This window comes from Protopterus annectens, chromosome 5.part0, assembly GCF_019279795.1.
Source record: "Protopterus annectens isolate FY-2018-M chromosome 5.part0, PAN1.0, whole genome shotgun sequence".
Classification (NCBI taxonomy): Eukaryota; Metazoa; Chordata; order Ceratodontiformes; family Protopteridae; genus Protopterus; species Protopterus annectens.
Genome location: NC_056735.1, coordinates 1,807,999,838 through 1,808,015,595, shown reverse-complemented (window position 1 = coordinate 1,808,015,595; position 15,758 = coordinate 1,807,999,838). Strand labels below are relative to the sequence as shown.

Here is a 15,758-nt window from a genome sequence, read left to right as displayed (position 1 = left end):
AATTGCCACTGACTCTAAAGACAACCACAAAGCATTCTATAGCTATGTCAAGAATCTAAATAGGGACACTCAGATCTGCTCTGAGTTGCAGCATAATGGCACTAAATATACAGAACCAACTGATATTGCCAACATCCTAGCAGATAGGTTTAGTGCTAACTTTACCCCCCTCTCACCCCCTAGAGGGCCCATCTCTATACCTGAAGAATGCAAAGTTCCTATAATCACAGCTGTACAGGTAAAAAACACACTCTCCAAAGCCAATAACACAGCATCCATGGGACCTGACAATATCCCAGGCTGCGTTCTACACGAACTACAGAATGAACTGGCACCCTACCTAAGTACCATGCTCAATCATAGCCTCACCTCAGGCTTTGTACCCACTGAATGGCGCACCGCAACAGTTATCCCACTCCACAAAGGGGGAGCCACGACGGACCCCGGGAACTGCCGCCCCATTAGCCTCACGAGCCTGGTATGCAAGGCCATGGAATGTATCATCATGGAACTCAAACAAAGACATTGTAATCTCCAAACTCTGGACCCTACAAAGTTTGGATTTGTAAAAGGCAAATCATGTCTCCTAAACCTGATTGACTTCTTTGAAGCAGTCACCAAAGCCATAGATCAGGGTAAAATGGTTCACACAGCTTATCTAGATCTCGCCAAGGCTTTCGACACCATCCCCCACTCTGGAATTATAGATAAGCTCACTAAACTAGGTATAAATCCCTATGTCACAAGATGGGTTGCCGACTGGCTCACGGACAGAACCCACACTGTGAAAGTAGCGGATTCCAAATCCAACATCAGACCAGTGACAAGTGGAGTACCACAGGGTTCAGTCCTGGGTCCTCTCCTATTTGGTATCTACTTCTCTGAAGTGCAGGCCAACACAGAAGGTCTTTGGCTAACAAAGTTTGCAGATGACTGCAAACTAGGAGCCATAATCAAAACTCCTAACGATGTGGACAAACTACAAAAGGGCCTCAATGAGACAGATACCTGGTGTCAAAGCCATGGCCTGAAGCTCAATGCCAAAAAGTGTATTGTCATCCCCTTTGGTAAAAACTCTGTACCCATGAAATACCACATAGCTGGTGGTCTACTTAATGCGGAAAATGTGATGAGACCTTGGGACACAGGTGGACAGTAGTCTCTCCTTTGATAATCACATCGCCACAGTGGTCAGGAAATCCTTCTACGTGGCTCATCTCATCACAAAAGGATTCTCATCCAGAAAAAAAGAGGTCATTGTTCCCCTCTACTCATCACTCATTAGACCCATTATAGAGTACAACGCCCCTTTTGGTATGTACCTCACAAGACATCTACAACTGGAAAGACCACAGAAATACCTCACAAAAAGGATTACTGGCCTCAAACATATGCCCTATGCAGACAGTCTCAAAAAATTACAGCTTTACTCCACCGCATTTCGTCTACTCAGGGGAGATCTCTGCCTAACATACAAAGCTATGTCAAACCCAGAGCTGTTGGACATGCTCCACTTAAAGAAATCCCAATCCCTCCGAGCTACACGCTCTAGGGACCTTAACCTTGTCACCACAATAAACAGAACATGCTGGAGGGATAGATTCCTGTCCCAGAGACTTCCCATACTCTGGAACAGACTACCTATCTATGTCAAACAGAGCTCCTCATTAGCACTCTTCAAGAAAAATCTTGATGACTGGATGGGAAATGGGAAATTCACCCCGGGGATCACCTCTGTGGCTCTGCTCGACAGGGGCACAGGAAAATAATTTTCTTGGGTGGCGAAAGCCAGGGTACATTTTTTGGCTAGGCTTGTATGGGCCCTAGGGCTGATAGCCTAGTACCTACCTATGAACCTATAAGAACTTTATATCAGCGGTAGCAGCTGGTTCAAATGGAGGCAGGGTGAGCTTTTCCAACACATAATAGAGGTCCCATGCAGTTAATGTTGATCTTCTAGGAGACCTTAAATTTTTGGCTCTTCTAAGATACTGCTTTAGTAAAGGATGAGAAAAGATTGGTAGCTCTGTATTGTAATGAGCCGAAATGGCAGAGGCATGGATTTTAATTGATGAGAAAGATGGGCCTTTGTCAAGCATCTCAGTTAAGTATTGTAATATCTGAGGAATATTTGGTTCTGCTGTATCAGTTCCTTGTGCTTGATTCCAAGCACAGAATCTCTTCCATTTGTCAGCATAAGATTTTCTAGTACTAGGCCTTCTGGCTTCCAAAATGACATCCATCACAGCTTTACTGAGAGATGTTGTTTGTATAACTACATGATCAGCCATGCTGCCAGGTTCAGTGTCTGTAGTTGATTGTGCAGGATCGGATTGTTTTGCTGGGACAGTAGTTGAGGTCTTTGAGGTAAGGTCCAAGCTGGGTATTGAGACAAGTTCCTCAGGATTGGGTACCAGTATTGCCGGGGCCAGTCCGGGGCAATTAGTATCATCTTTGGTTTCTCTTGTCTGACTTTTAGGAGGACTTTGGGGAGAAGAGGCAGAGGAGAAAAGGCGTAAACTAATAGTTTTTTCCAACTGAAGGATAGGGAGTCCACTTTCCATGCTCGTCTGTGATAAGTCCTTGTGCAGAATCTTTTCAATTGATAATTTTGAGGAGAGGCAAATACATCTATGTCTGGGCTCCCCCATTTCTCTGTTATCATGCTGAAGACTTGTGGATTTAGTTTCTACTCGTGAGGATCCATAAGGTTTCTGCTTAAATCGTCTGCCAGAGTATTTTACTTTCCTGGCAGGAATTGAGCTTGAAGATGTCTTTGGTAGGTCAAAGCTGTGTCCCACAGTGCTATGGCTAATCTGCAAAGGAGGTATGAGTGTGTGCCCCCTTGCTTGTTTATATACCACATGACCGTGGTGTTGTCCGTCTTTATCATTAGTTGTCCTGGATGAAGTAAGTCCTTGAAGGCTGTTATGGCATTTTGAACAGTTAGCATCTCGTTCTGGTTGATATGCAGATGCATTTGTTTTGGGGTCCATATGCCCTGAGTGCATCTTCCTGCCATGTGGGCCCCCCAGGCATAATCTGATGCGTCTGTTGTTATGGTTTGGCTGGCAGGTGGTAGAGTGAAGGTCCGTCCCATGTTTTGGTGACATGACTTTGCCCACCATAGAAACTCCTGTTGTAGGCAGGGAATGAGAGGAATCATTGCTTTCAGACTGTGAGAATGTTGACTCCATAAACTTTTTAGGTACCAGTGAAGTTTCCTCATATGCAGTCTTGCATATGGAACCAGTAGGATGCAGGATGCCATGAAGCCCAGAGCCTGCAGAATTTGTCTTGCAGATAACTGGGTTTTTGTCACCATCAGTTTGAAGTAAGTAGTCTGTTGCCTTTGCTTGTCTGGCGTGAGGTAAGTCACCTGGGCAGTTGTATTCAAGCTTGCACCCAGGAATGTTATCTTTTGAGAGGGTACCAGTTGTGATTTCTTTTCGTTTATTGTGTACCCTAGGCATGCTAGAAGCCTTTTGACAAACGCCAGGTGTCGAAGAAGAATGTCCTTGTTCTCTGCTTGAATGAGACAGTTGTCCAAGTAAGGATATATTTGTATACTTTGTCTGCAAAATGCAATTACTGGTGCCAGGCACTTCGTAAAGACCTTGGGCGCAGTAGATAAGCCAAAGGGCAGTGCAGATAATTGGTAATGCATTAAGCCAGCTTTGAATCTGAGATATCTTCTGCATGATCGTCTTATTGGGACATGCAGGTATGCCTCTTTTAGGTCTAATGTCACCAGCCAAGCATTCTTGCCCAGCATGGGCAGAAGCTGCTGCAAAGTCAGCATTTTGAATTTTGGAATGTCCAGGTATGTGTTCAAAATCGATAAATCTAGTATTGGCCGCCAGGCCTTGCCCTTTCTGGGTACCAAGAACAGTCTTGAGTAAAAACTGTGTCCTTTTTCCTGTTCTGGTAGTGGCTGAATGGCCCCCATATCCATGAGGGACGTAACCTGTTTTTGTGCCTCTGTCCATTGATTTTTTGGCAGATCTGGCCAACCAGTTGCCATTGGTAGAGTGTGGAAATGGAATCTGTATCCCTGTGATACTATGTTTAATACCCACTTGTCCTGGGTTATTAACTGCCAATTATGAGCAAAAAGTGCTAATTTCCCCCTATGGGTGCTGCCAAAAGATAAGTGCTTGGTGTAGGCAGAGGGAAGTCATTGGGACTGTTTTCTGTATGTTTGTGCTTTATCTCCTCCAGATTTGGAGGTAGAAGGGCCCCATTGCTTTGACCTGTAAGAATCTTGCGCCTGGTATCTGGAACCCTTACGGCATCTGGATTTGACCGTTTGAGCTCTGTCTGACACAGGAAAGGACCAATTTTTTGTAGGCCAGTGTCTACTGAATCTTGGTGGCTGCACTTGTAAAAAGTATTTAACAGTTTGCATAGACCTAACTTTGTCTTACATTTTCTTTAAAACCTCTTCTGCCTTAATACCAAACAGAGAATCATGCTGTAATGGTGCATCTAGCAATTTAGCTTTAACATGATCAGGCAGATTTTGTTCCTTTAGCCAGGCATGCCACCTAATCACAGATCCAGTAATTGCAGCCCTGCAGGAGGCCTCTAATGAGTCAAAACCACATTGCAAAGTATGCTTTCCAACCTGTTCAGCTGCATGCAATAATTCCTGCAATTATTTATTTTCTGCACATTCAGAAATCAACATAATTTTCTGTTTCAACAATCCCATAAGATGTTGTTGGTGCTTAAGCATATGAAATTGACAGTTTAAGGCGCTGATTGCCAATGTTGCAGATGTATAAACCTTTTTTCCCCATATGTCCAGTGCCCTTGAATCTCTATCAGAGGGGGTAGGATTTTTTGCTGTTGAGGCCTTAACTCCCTTAGGACCCTGTGAATTAGTTTCAAGATCAGCAGCAGGGTTTCTAAATATAAATTTATGTGCGTCAGGGACCCTGTAATATCTGTCAGCCTTACTGGGAGCTAGAGGTAAGGAGTTAGGGGTCAATCTTGACTCTGAAAACACATCATCCACAATGTCTAAAACAGGGGGAATGCCTAAAGGCCTGTGCTGAGGGAGAAGGAAATCCCTGAGCCTCTTTTTTGACTCTCCCAGTGAAAATGCTCCCTCAAAGTATGCAAGGTTTCTCCAAATGAATAATCCTCAGGAGGAGATGCAGATGGTATAGACTCCTCTGCATCAGAATCCTCAAAGGGAGGTATAGATAATTCCTGATCAGAAGAAATAGAAGCCTGATCTGAAGATTCAAAATCAGTGTCTTGCCTAGGCCTCTTATCTGCAGGGGGATGGGTAACCCCTGAGCAAGGTAATAAGGTCTTCAGCCATTTTGATCATCTGTATTTTAGGCATAGAGGCCTGTGCACATGGCTCATGCTTCATTTTTTAGTTTTAGAAGTTGCTTTTGTCTTTGGTTTTGCAGCTGTCATCAGTTTGATATACAAATTTTGAGGTCTGAATACACCCTCAGAAGCCAGTGCCTGCTCAGTGGCTCAGGACCCATCCGAGGGAGATACATCCGCCGGACCAATACCTTGAGTATCTTGCGGCATGCCAGACTCCACAAGGGTGTCAGCAGAGGCCTGCGACTCGAAGGTAGCGGGTATCAAGGGCTGCGAAACCGCCTCACTGAGTACCGGCGAACCGGCAACTAGCTTAGGAGAAGCTTCGTCAGCTGTTTTGGATCTCGACTGCCTTTCTCTGTCCTTTTCTTTGCATTTTTTATGTACTCCAGTAGTCAGATTGCTATCCGATGACATTTCTGGGTAGTTAATCTGTTTCCAAAATATTCTGAGGCAAAAATATACAGACGCTTAATAGTGCGTCGGTTAAATCAAGCATAAAACCGACAGCCAGGCAGGTTGTGATCAGGGCCTAGGCAATGAATACAGTATAAATGGAAATCCTTATGAGGTATTTGCTTCCCACAAGTAATACAATTATTAACTTTTTCTGACATCAGTATGGAGCAAGAAAAAAGTTTCCCCAATGGGGTACTTAGCTTTAGTGAAGACTATGGTTCTGAAACTCAAACTCAAATATTTCAGTAGTCGGCCGACTAGCACTTGCGAAATGCTTCTGCTTCGGGCACCACGCGGCAAGAAAGAAGAAAGAAAATGGTGTCGGCTGCATGTTTTATACCCCTGATGACCTGACGTCATGGAAGAGGAGACAGCAACCGATGCAGGACCCAAGACTTTGGAATTCAGGCCGACTGAAGGCAACCTGCCAGCAGATTACCCAAATGTAATGACTGCAACAGTGAAACACGAAGAATATCCAGGAGTCTAACAGTGAATACACTCGAAAATCTACATTTATGGTAAGTGTACACAACTGTACTATGTTCATAGTGTTTCACTGTTGCAGTCATTACATTGGGGTAGATTCCCAAAGCTAAGGTTGGGAGGATGGATTTATACAGCATTAGGACCAGCTATAAGGCCCTGCAAAACAGCAATGGCAAAGCCAGCTCTGGATTTAGAGAAGATTGGTAAGTGATAATACTTGGTGAAAAGTATGAACTGAATCCAGGTAGCAGCTTCTAGAATATCCCTGGCAGGAACACCTCTGAGAAAGGCTGCTTAAGTAGATGCAGCCCTGGTGGAATGAGATCTGATCCCCTGGGGGATAGGTTTTCCATGGTGTTTATAACAGAAATGAATACAATGGCTTATCCATTTAGAAATGGTTTGCTTTGAAATAGTCTTCCCCTCTGCCCCTGCAGCAAATGCTACCAGCAGTTGTTCAGATTTTCTTCGAGATTTAGTCCTGCCCAAGTAGAATCTAAGTTGTCCGTGTACATCCAATTAATGCAGAGTCCGCTCTCCCTTGTTCTGTGGATTGGGAAAGAAAGTTGGCAAATGAATGGACTGATCAAGAGCCACACTAGATACCACCTTTGGCATGAATGACGGATTGGTCCTAAGTGACACCCTGTCTGCATGAAAGATGATGAAATGCTCCACTGCCATAACGGCCTGTAATTCAGATATCCTTCTAGCTGAAGTGATTGCTAAAAGGAAGGCTGTTTTCCAGGAAAGAAACCAAGTCTGCAGTTGCAGCTGGCTCGATAGGAGGTAGAGTGAGTTTCTCCAATACAAAGTTAAGGTCCCAGGCAGGGGTTGGAGCTCTCCTGGGTGGTCTCAAGTTTTTGGCCCCTCTGAGATACTGCTTTAGAAGAGGATGAGAGAAGGGGGGGGGTCTGTGTTGTAGTGAGCTGAAATGGCTGAGGCATGGATTTTTATGGAAGAAAGACAGGCCCTGATGAAGCATCTCAGTTAAGTATTGAAAAATCTGAGGTAAATTGGGCACTGCTGTGCTCATCCCTTGAGACTGATTCCAGGCACAGAATCTTTTCCATTTGTCTGCATAAGATTTTCTAGTACTAGGTCTTCTCGCCTCCAAAATGACATCCATCACAGGTTTGCTGATGGATGCGCTAAGGGTGAATTTAAGTGATTAGCCAAGCTGCACGATTCAATGTTTGGAGCTGAGGGTGCAGAACTTGGTCCTCCTGCCGAGACAGTAAGGAAGGAGTCTGAGGTAGGTGCCACAGAGAAATGTGTGATACTGCGCAGAAGTGGGTACCAGTGTTGGCGAGGCCAGTCTGGATCAATCAAAATTATTTTTGGCTTGTCCTGTTTGACTTTTAGTAGAACTTTGGAGAGCAAAGGCAGAGGGGGAAAGGCAGACTGATAGGTTTTTCCAGCTGAAGGACAGAGCATCCATTTTCCAGGCTTTTTTGTGATGAGTTCTTGTGCAAAATTTGTCCAACTGGTAGTTCTGTGGTGAGGCAAAAAGATCTATGTCTGGGCTCCTCCATTTTCGTGTCAATATGTTGAAAATTCGTGGTTCCAATTTCCATTCGTGAGGGTCCATGAGATTTCTGCTTAGTTCGTCTGCCAGAACATTCTGCTTTCCTGGCAGGAATTGAGCTTGTAGTTGTACTTGGTAGCTCAAGGCCGTGTTCCACAATGCCATGGCTAGACTGCAGAGGAGGGATGAATGTGTATCCCCCTGCTTGTTTATGTACCACATAACCATGGTGTTGTCCGTCTTTATCAGTAATTTTCCTGGATAAGGTAGTCCTTGAAAGCTGTCAGTGCATTCTGTACAGCTAGCATTTCTTTTTGATCAATATGAAGGTGCATTTGATTTGGGCTCCATTTGCCCTGAATACACTTCCCTGCCAGATGAGCCCCCCATGCATAGTCTGACGCATCTGTAGTTAGGGTTTGGGCGGCAGGGGGTGGTGTGAATGGCAGTCTCTTGTTTTGGTGGCAGGCCTGGATTCCGAAAACACATCAACAATATCTAGTACAGGAGGTATAGCCAAATGCCTATGCTGAGGAAGAAGAAGGAAATCCCTAAGCCTCTTTTTGGATTTAGAGAAATCCTGACTTTCCCAGTGGAAATGCTCCCTTAAGGTATGTAAAGTTTCCCCAAAAGAGAAATCCTCAGGTGGAGAAGCAGGGGGGAATGGAATCCTCTGCATCAGAGTCCTCATAAGTAGGTATGGACAAATCCAGATCATTAGAAGAGTCAGAAGAATCAGAGTCCTGTTCAGAAGATTCATCGTCCAATTCAATCCTAGGCCTCTTGGTGTGGGGGGGGGGGGGTTTGACTACCCCTGATTAGAGTAATTAAATCTACAGCCATTTTGATCATTTATTTTTTAGGCACAGGGGCCTGAATATGTGGCCTGGGCGTCAGTTTTTTAGACATAGATCGAGATTTAGGCCTTAGCACTGAAGTTGGAGCCCGTTTAATATGCAAGTCTGTAGGCCTGAATACACCCTTAGAAGGCGGTGCCTGCACAGCAGCTCCGGACCCATCCAAGGTAGAGACATCCACGGGTTCCATATTTGAAGCATCGCGCGGCATACTGGATTCCGAATGGGTCTCAGTAGAGGCCTGCGAATGAGAAGTAGTGGGCATCAGGGGCTGCAAAAGCGCTTCAATGAGTACTGGCGAACTGGAGACTGGCTTAGGAGAAGCGTTGGCAGTTTTGGACCTCAACGGCCTGTCTCTGTCTTTTTCTTTGCGTTTTTCGGTATTCTGGCAGTCAGATGGCTAACTGACGTCATTTCTGGATAATTAAACAGAGAACCAAAATATTTAAAAGCAAAAATGTACCAACGACGGATAGTGCACTGATTAAATAAAGCACAAAACCGACAGCAAGGTACGTCGTGGTCAGGGCCTAGGCAAGGAATACAGTACAAATGAAAATCCTTATGAGGTATTTGCTTCCCTCAAGTAATACAATTATTAACTTTTACTGATATCGGTAAGGAGCAAGAAAAAGTTTCCCCAATGGGGTACTTAGCTTTAAGTTGAAGGCTTCGGTTCTGAAACTCGAAAAAGAAAATTTCAGGAGTTGGCCGACCGGCACTTGCCAACTGCTTCTGCTTCAGGCACTGCGCGGCAAGAAAGACTGATGTAATGGCATCGGCTGCATGTTTTATACCCCTGACGACCTGACGTCATGAAAGAAGGGACAGCAACTGACGCAGGACCCAAGACTTTGTTAATCAGGCCAAGTGAGGGCAACCTGCCAGCAGATTACCCAAATGTAATGACTGCAACAGTGAAACAAGAACATCTTCCTAGGAATTTCTGGATGAATGCCTGACAAGCAGTACAGTCCTTGATGTTGTATCCTGGCCCAAAGCAAAAAAAAAAAACAAAAAATCTCACTTTGAATGGCTCTCTTTATAAGAAATTTGCCTATCACAAAGGCATCTGCCTCACTTTGATGACATTAACAAAGATCCAGCACAGAATTATTAAAAACAGAGGAAGGGTCCCTAACAGGGCACTTAGTTTTTGCTCACAATGGCAAACTGGATCCTTTCAAAAGGCTGACAGAACCAGCTATAGATAGCACCGCTTCCTGAACTGTCAGCAAGAAAGGAGAATTTTTGGTGTCTGACATTCCTTGCGTATCAGCATGCAGTCCTTGTGCTTAGATCTACGGCTGGACATACAGTATGTTAAGAATGAGCGACTAAGCATTGGCATACTGTCCAAACATATGGTATCCTTGGCGGAATACATCTAGTTTGTCATTACTACTGCAACAGTGATCTGATGATGATGATGATGATGACCATTTTTGTTTTTTAGGAATGCCTTTAGATTTTATGATCACCATTGTAAAATACTTTTATTAAACTAAGTAGAATGCCTTCACAGCAAGCTTATGATTTTGCCAAGGCTGAATGGACAATGAAGGGGAAAAGTCCTTTGGTGATACCTTGGCCACAAGCATATTTATTTGCAACCTGCCCAAATGATGTCACTGGCCTCAGAAAAAACTCCAATACAGAAACAAAAAAAGATCTCTTCAGCTAATAAAAACACAAAGAAAAACTCTACAACACAAGCCGAAAAAAATCCCAGTGTGTTTATCAACTTTGATCATCACTTGGATGAACTGATAGCAGCAGCAATTCTGATCATCCAATGAGACAACAAAACAAAAAAAAACAACAGAATATGATGCTGGTGCCGCTCCTCAATATGCCCTGAATCTCAATTACATGTAGCATCTACAGCATGCGGGAGGGCCAGCTGTGTGCGATGGATGACAAAGTTGTAGAAGCCAGGTTGGACAGTCAAGACATCTGTATGTGACCCAATTCCCACATGTTATGTTTGATACTGCAGCAGTAGTCCTTATGATGACCTTCTTAACCTTGCCTGCATCAACACTCAAGTCCACAACTGTAATGAAAGCATAAAGCATTCCTGAAATTACCTGTATGAATGCTCAAATGTTCTTGGAGACTTCGCTTGGTTACAAAAGACTTTTCACACAATCCACACCTAAACTGTTTCTGCGCTTCGTGGAGAGCCATGTGCATTTTCAAGCCACGCTTGTAGGTGAATGCTTTTCCACAGACCTGACAGGAAATGAAAACAAAAAACTTTATTGACTGCAAATTTAACAGGTTTAGTTTTAGTAGCACTTACCTGCATTCTGTCAAAATCCATTTCCTAGCAAAACTATAAATACAACTCATCTTAATCGGTTAAATATACAGACCAGTAACATTGCCTCTTTTGAAATTTAAGTGGATTTTCTTTAATTAGACAAATGTCTTCATCCCAGTCAACAGACCACAGGATAAAATGTTACACAAGTCAGGCAAACAGAAATCAATATTACAAGAAACAGAATTATGATAAATTAAAAAAGATCATACAGCAACAGAGACATACTACCTTCCAGCTTGGAAAAAGGCTCCTCACTCATGGTAATTGTCTAATGCAAGTAGAGTCAATTATTGCAATGGTGAGAAAATGAGATTCAGAGACAGATAAGGTTGTAGCGAAAATTACCTCATTATTGGCTCATTAATGTGTCGCTGAATCACACTCTTGCTAACACTATCACTGTTAGACCTGAGAGTGGTAATGTTCTCTCTAGGGGTCCATGCATCATGTTGGCAAAAGCACCCCCATACTCACATACACTCCAACAAACAGGTCATTCACAGTCATGGAAAAACTTATCAGTTGACCCCCACACACGCTCTCTTGATTCCTTATCTAACCCCCACACACTCTCCCCATTGCTGCCACCCAGGCAGAGCTCATACAGCTTCATTCATACTCCTACAGACATGTCCACACGTACAATAACACAAACCCTTACCAGCACATCCACTCTGAACTTGCCTGTATTGTAACTGCTTCCACATAAGAGTGAATGGGTGGCCACAGTCTGATGGGATTCACCTTTTCCTCCAGCAATAAAATTTATGCAGATGAGATATTCTTTGAATTGCTTGACAGAGTTTATCAAGAGATGCTGACATTCCCACAGAAGAGCAAACGGCTATCTAGAATTAGCTGCTCTCTTTGGATTGCCACATCATCAAGCAGCTGAATCTGCAAGACCACTCATCATGCTGAGGTCCCCAATAAAGGGAAACATCAGCAGTAGGGTGGTGTAAGAATTGGAAAGGCTTACCACAGGGGTTAGCTGCCACATTACAGCTTCCCCCTCACTGTAAGCATTTTTGAATCCCTCCCACTGTGGAACAATTTTACAAACATTTTATTTACTATATTAACCAGTTGGATGAGCTGTTCCATGGACCATTTCCAGCCACGACTTGGGTACACAGGAACAACTGTAGCACTGCATGCAGTATTAGCAGGATAGTAATTACAAGTTTATAGGCTTGCTACGAGAAGTATTTAGGAAGCAATTGGAATCAACACCTGAATAAAAACAAAGTTACACAGCATCTTGCATTTTAATACAGCATATTCTGAGTTTTTAACCTAGTTACATACATATATATACATACACATATGCACACACATGTCTATGGTGAGTTAGGTTTAAGCAATACCTCGAGGAGTAAGGGATTTAGGATTTATTATCTAGGACGTAGTGCAGCAGTGATAATAAACGACCCTTTATCTATACAGAAAGTTCATTTATATAGTTACTGTAAAAGCCTGACAAATTTTTCTCCTAAAAACCCTTGCAATCTGAAGAATGTTTTGTGGTAAACTGTTCTAGTCTGAGGAAACAATTTTACAAAAAACTTTCTCTCAACAGCAAGACTGAAATGTGGACGAATGAGAGTAAGAGACTTGTCTTGGTTGTGAAGAGAGTAATGCAAGTGCTTTACTTAATTTGCACCTTCAGGAGGGGCAGCAGTATTCATGCAATACTTTCACGAAAGTACAGCTGTGTACACTTTCCATAAATGTAGATGTTCAAGTGTATTCACTGTTGCAGTCATCACATTTGGGTTATCTGCTTGCAGTAGCCCTCAGTCGGCCTGATGAACAAAGTCTTGGGTCCTGCGTCGGTTGCTGTCCCTTCTTCCATAACGTCAAGTCGTCAGGGGTATAAAGCATGCAGCCGATGCCATTACATCAGTTTTTCTTGCCCCAGATGTCAGGTGCCCCCATAATGGGAAGCAATTATATATACATAAGGTTACACCTCCAACAAAAAAGCAAATACACCAAAAAGCTTTAAACATAGTAAGCAAGAATAACGGTATAGCCAATAGAAGTCAGGGGGCTGGAGGGAGGATAACTAGGACTGCAACAGTGAATACACTCAAACATCTACATTTATGTTAAGTGCACACAACTGTACTATGTTGTTCGTGTTTCACTGTTGCAGTCATCACATTTGGGTAGATTCCCAAAGCTAAGGATGGAAGGAGGCAATTAGATAGCATTAGGACCAGCTATAAGGCCCTGCAAACTGCAGTGGCAAAGCCAGATCTAGATTTAGAGAAAACTGGCAAATGGTAATGCTTGGTGAAGGTAAGTACGGAGCTCCAGGTAGCAGCTTCTAGGATGTCCCTGGTAGGGACAGCTCTGAGAAAGGCTGTAGAGGTAGATGCAGCCCTGGTTGAATGTGGTCTAATCCCCTGTGGGGTAGGTTTTCCATGGTACTTATAGCAGAAATGAATGCAGTGGCCTATCCATTTAGAAATGGTTTGCTTTGAAATGGCCTTCCCCTCTACCCCTGTAGTAAATGCAACGGCAGTTGTTCAGATTTCCCCGAGAGGCTTAGTCCTGCCCAAATAAAATCTAAGTTGTCTGTGCACATCTAAGGAGTGCAGAATTCGCTCCCCCTTGTTCTGTGGATTAGAGAAGGTTGGCAAATGAATGGACTGATTAAGGGCCACACTGGATACCACCTTGGGCATGAAGGAGGGATTGGTCCTGAAGGACACCCTGTCCGCATGAAAAATTATGAAAGGCTCCACTGCAATGAGGGCCTGTAATTCAGACACCCTTCTTGCTGAAGTGATGGCTAAAAGGAAGGCTGTTTTCCAAGAGAGGAATTTCAACTCTGCATTTGCAGCTGGCTCAAAAGGAGGTAGAGTGAGTTTTTCCAATACAAAATTAAGGTCCCAGGCTGGAGTAGGGGCTCTCCTGGGTGGTCTTAAGTTTTTGCCCCCACTGAGGAACTGTTTCAGCAGTGGATGAGAGAAGAGGGGTGGGTCTGTGTTGTAATGAGCTGAAATGGCTGAGGCATAAATTTTGATGGAGGAAAAGGAAAGGCTCTTGTGGCAGCATCTCAGTTAAGTATTGAAGAATCTGAGGTAAATTGGGTGTTGCAGTGCCCATCCCCTGAGCTTGTTTCCAGGAACAGAATCTTTTTATATTTCAGCATAGGATTTTCTAGAACTAGGCCTCCTTGCCTCCAGAATGACATCCAACACTTGCTTACTGAGGGATGGTAACAGAGAGATTAGGAAATTAGCCAGGCTGCCAGGTTCAGGGTTTGAATCTGTGGGTGCAGAATCTGGCCCTCCTGCTGGGACAGCAGGGCAGGTGTCTGAGGCAGGTGCCATGGTGCCAGCAGTGACACACTGCACAGAATGGGGTACCAGTGTTGGCGTGGCCAGTCTGGTGCAATCAGTATCGTCCATGGTTTGTCCTGTTTGATCTTTAGTAGTACCTTGGAGAGGAGAGGCAGAGGGGGAAAGGCATAAACTGATAGGTTTTTCCAGTTGAAGGACAGGACATTCACTTTCCAAGCTTGTTTTTGGGGAGTCCTTGTGCACAATTTTTCCAATTGGTAGCTCTGGGGGGAGGCAAACAGGTATATATCTGGACTCCCCCATTTGTTTTTCAACATGTTGAATATCTTTGGTTCCAGTTTCTACTCGTGTGGGTCCATAAAGTTTCTGCTTAGGTTGTCTGCCAGTGGGTTTAGCTTTCCTGGAGGGAATTGAGCATGTAGGTGCACTTGGTAGCTCAAGGCTGTGTTCCACAGAGCTATGGCTAGTCTGCAGAGAGGGTATGAATGAGTTCCCCCCTGCTTGTTTATGTACCACATAACAGTGGTGTTGTCCGTCTTTACCATTAATTGTCCTGGAAGGATGGGGTCCTTGAAGGCTGTTAGAGCATTCTGTACAGCTAACATTTCTTTTTGATTGATGTGCAGGTGCATTTGACTTGGGTTCCATTTGCCCTGAATGCACTTCCCTGGCAAGTGAGCCCCCCCCATGCATAGTCTGATGTGTCTGTTAGGGTACGGGCGACAGGAGGTAGAATGAATGGCAGTCCCTTGTTTTGGTGACAGGCGTCTGCCCACCAAAGGAACTATCTGTAGACAAGGAATGATAGGAATCATTGCCTCGAGATCCTGAGAAAGTTGACATCATAAGCTTTTTAGATACCATTGTAGTGTCCTCATGTGCAGTCTTGCATATGGAATTAGTAGAATGTAGGAGGCCATGAACCCCAGGGCTTGCAGTATTTTCCTTGCAGATAGCTAGGTCTTTGTGGCCAATAGTTTGAAGTAGGCTGTTAAATGAACTTGTTTTTCTGGCGTGAGAAAAGCCATCTGGGAAGTTGTGTCCAAGCTTGCTCACAGGAATACAATTTGTTGGCAGGGTACAAAGATGTGACTTCTTTTCGTTTATGGTGTAACCCAGAGAAAGTACAGTTGTGTATACTTACCACAAATGTAGATGTTCGAGTGTATGTTGCTTTTTGGGGGCACCTGACATCGGGGGCAAGAAAACTTAAAGAAAATGGCGTCTGCTGCATGTTTTCTACCCCTGACGTCATGGAAGAGAAGACAGCAACTGACGCAGGATCCAAGACTTTGAAATTCAGGCCGAATGAGGGCAACCTGCCAGCAGATTACCCAAATGTAATGACTGCAACAGTGAAACACGAAGAACATGTTAGCAATTTCTGTACAAACGCCAGATGATTCAATAGTATGTCCTGGCTTTCTGCCTGAATT

The 15,758-nt window shown here is 44.0% G+C and overlaps 1 protein-coding gene across 2 annotated transcripts in view; it reads right to left on the bottom strand.

The window, feature by feature from the left end:
* Positions 1-15,758, bottom strand: part of ZBTB11 (zinc finger and BTB domain containing 11) — a 1,204,127-nt gene that overhangs the window by 444,129 nt on the left and 744,240 nt on the right. For both annotated transcript variants that reach the window (XM_044071594.1, XM_044071595.1), the window contains exon 7: positions 10,770-10,914. In XM_044071594.1, the coding sequence (XP_043927529.1) occupies positions 10,770-10,914 (145 nt within the window). The remainder of the gene's footprint in view (positions 1-10,769; positions 10,915-15,758) is intronic.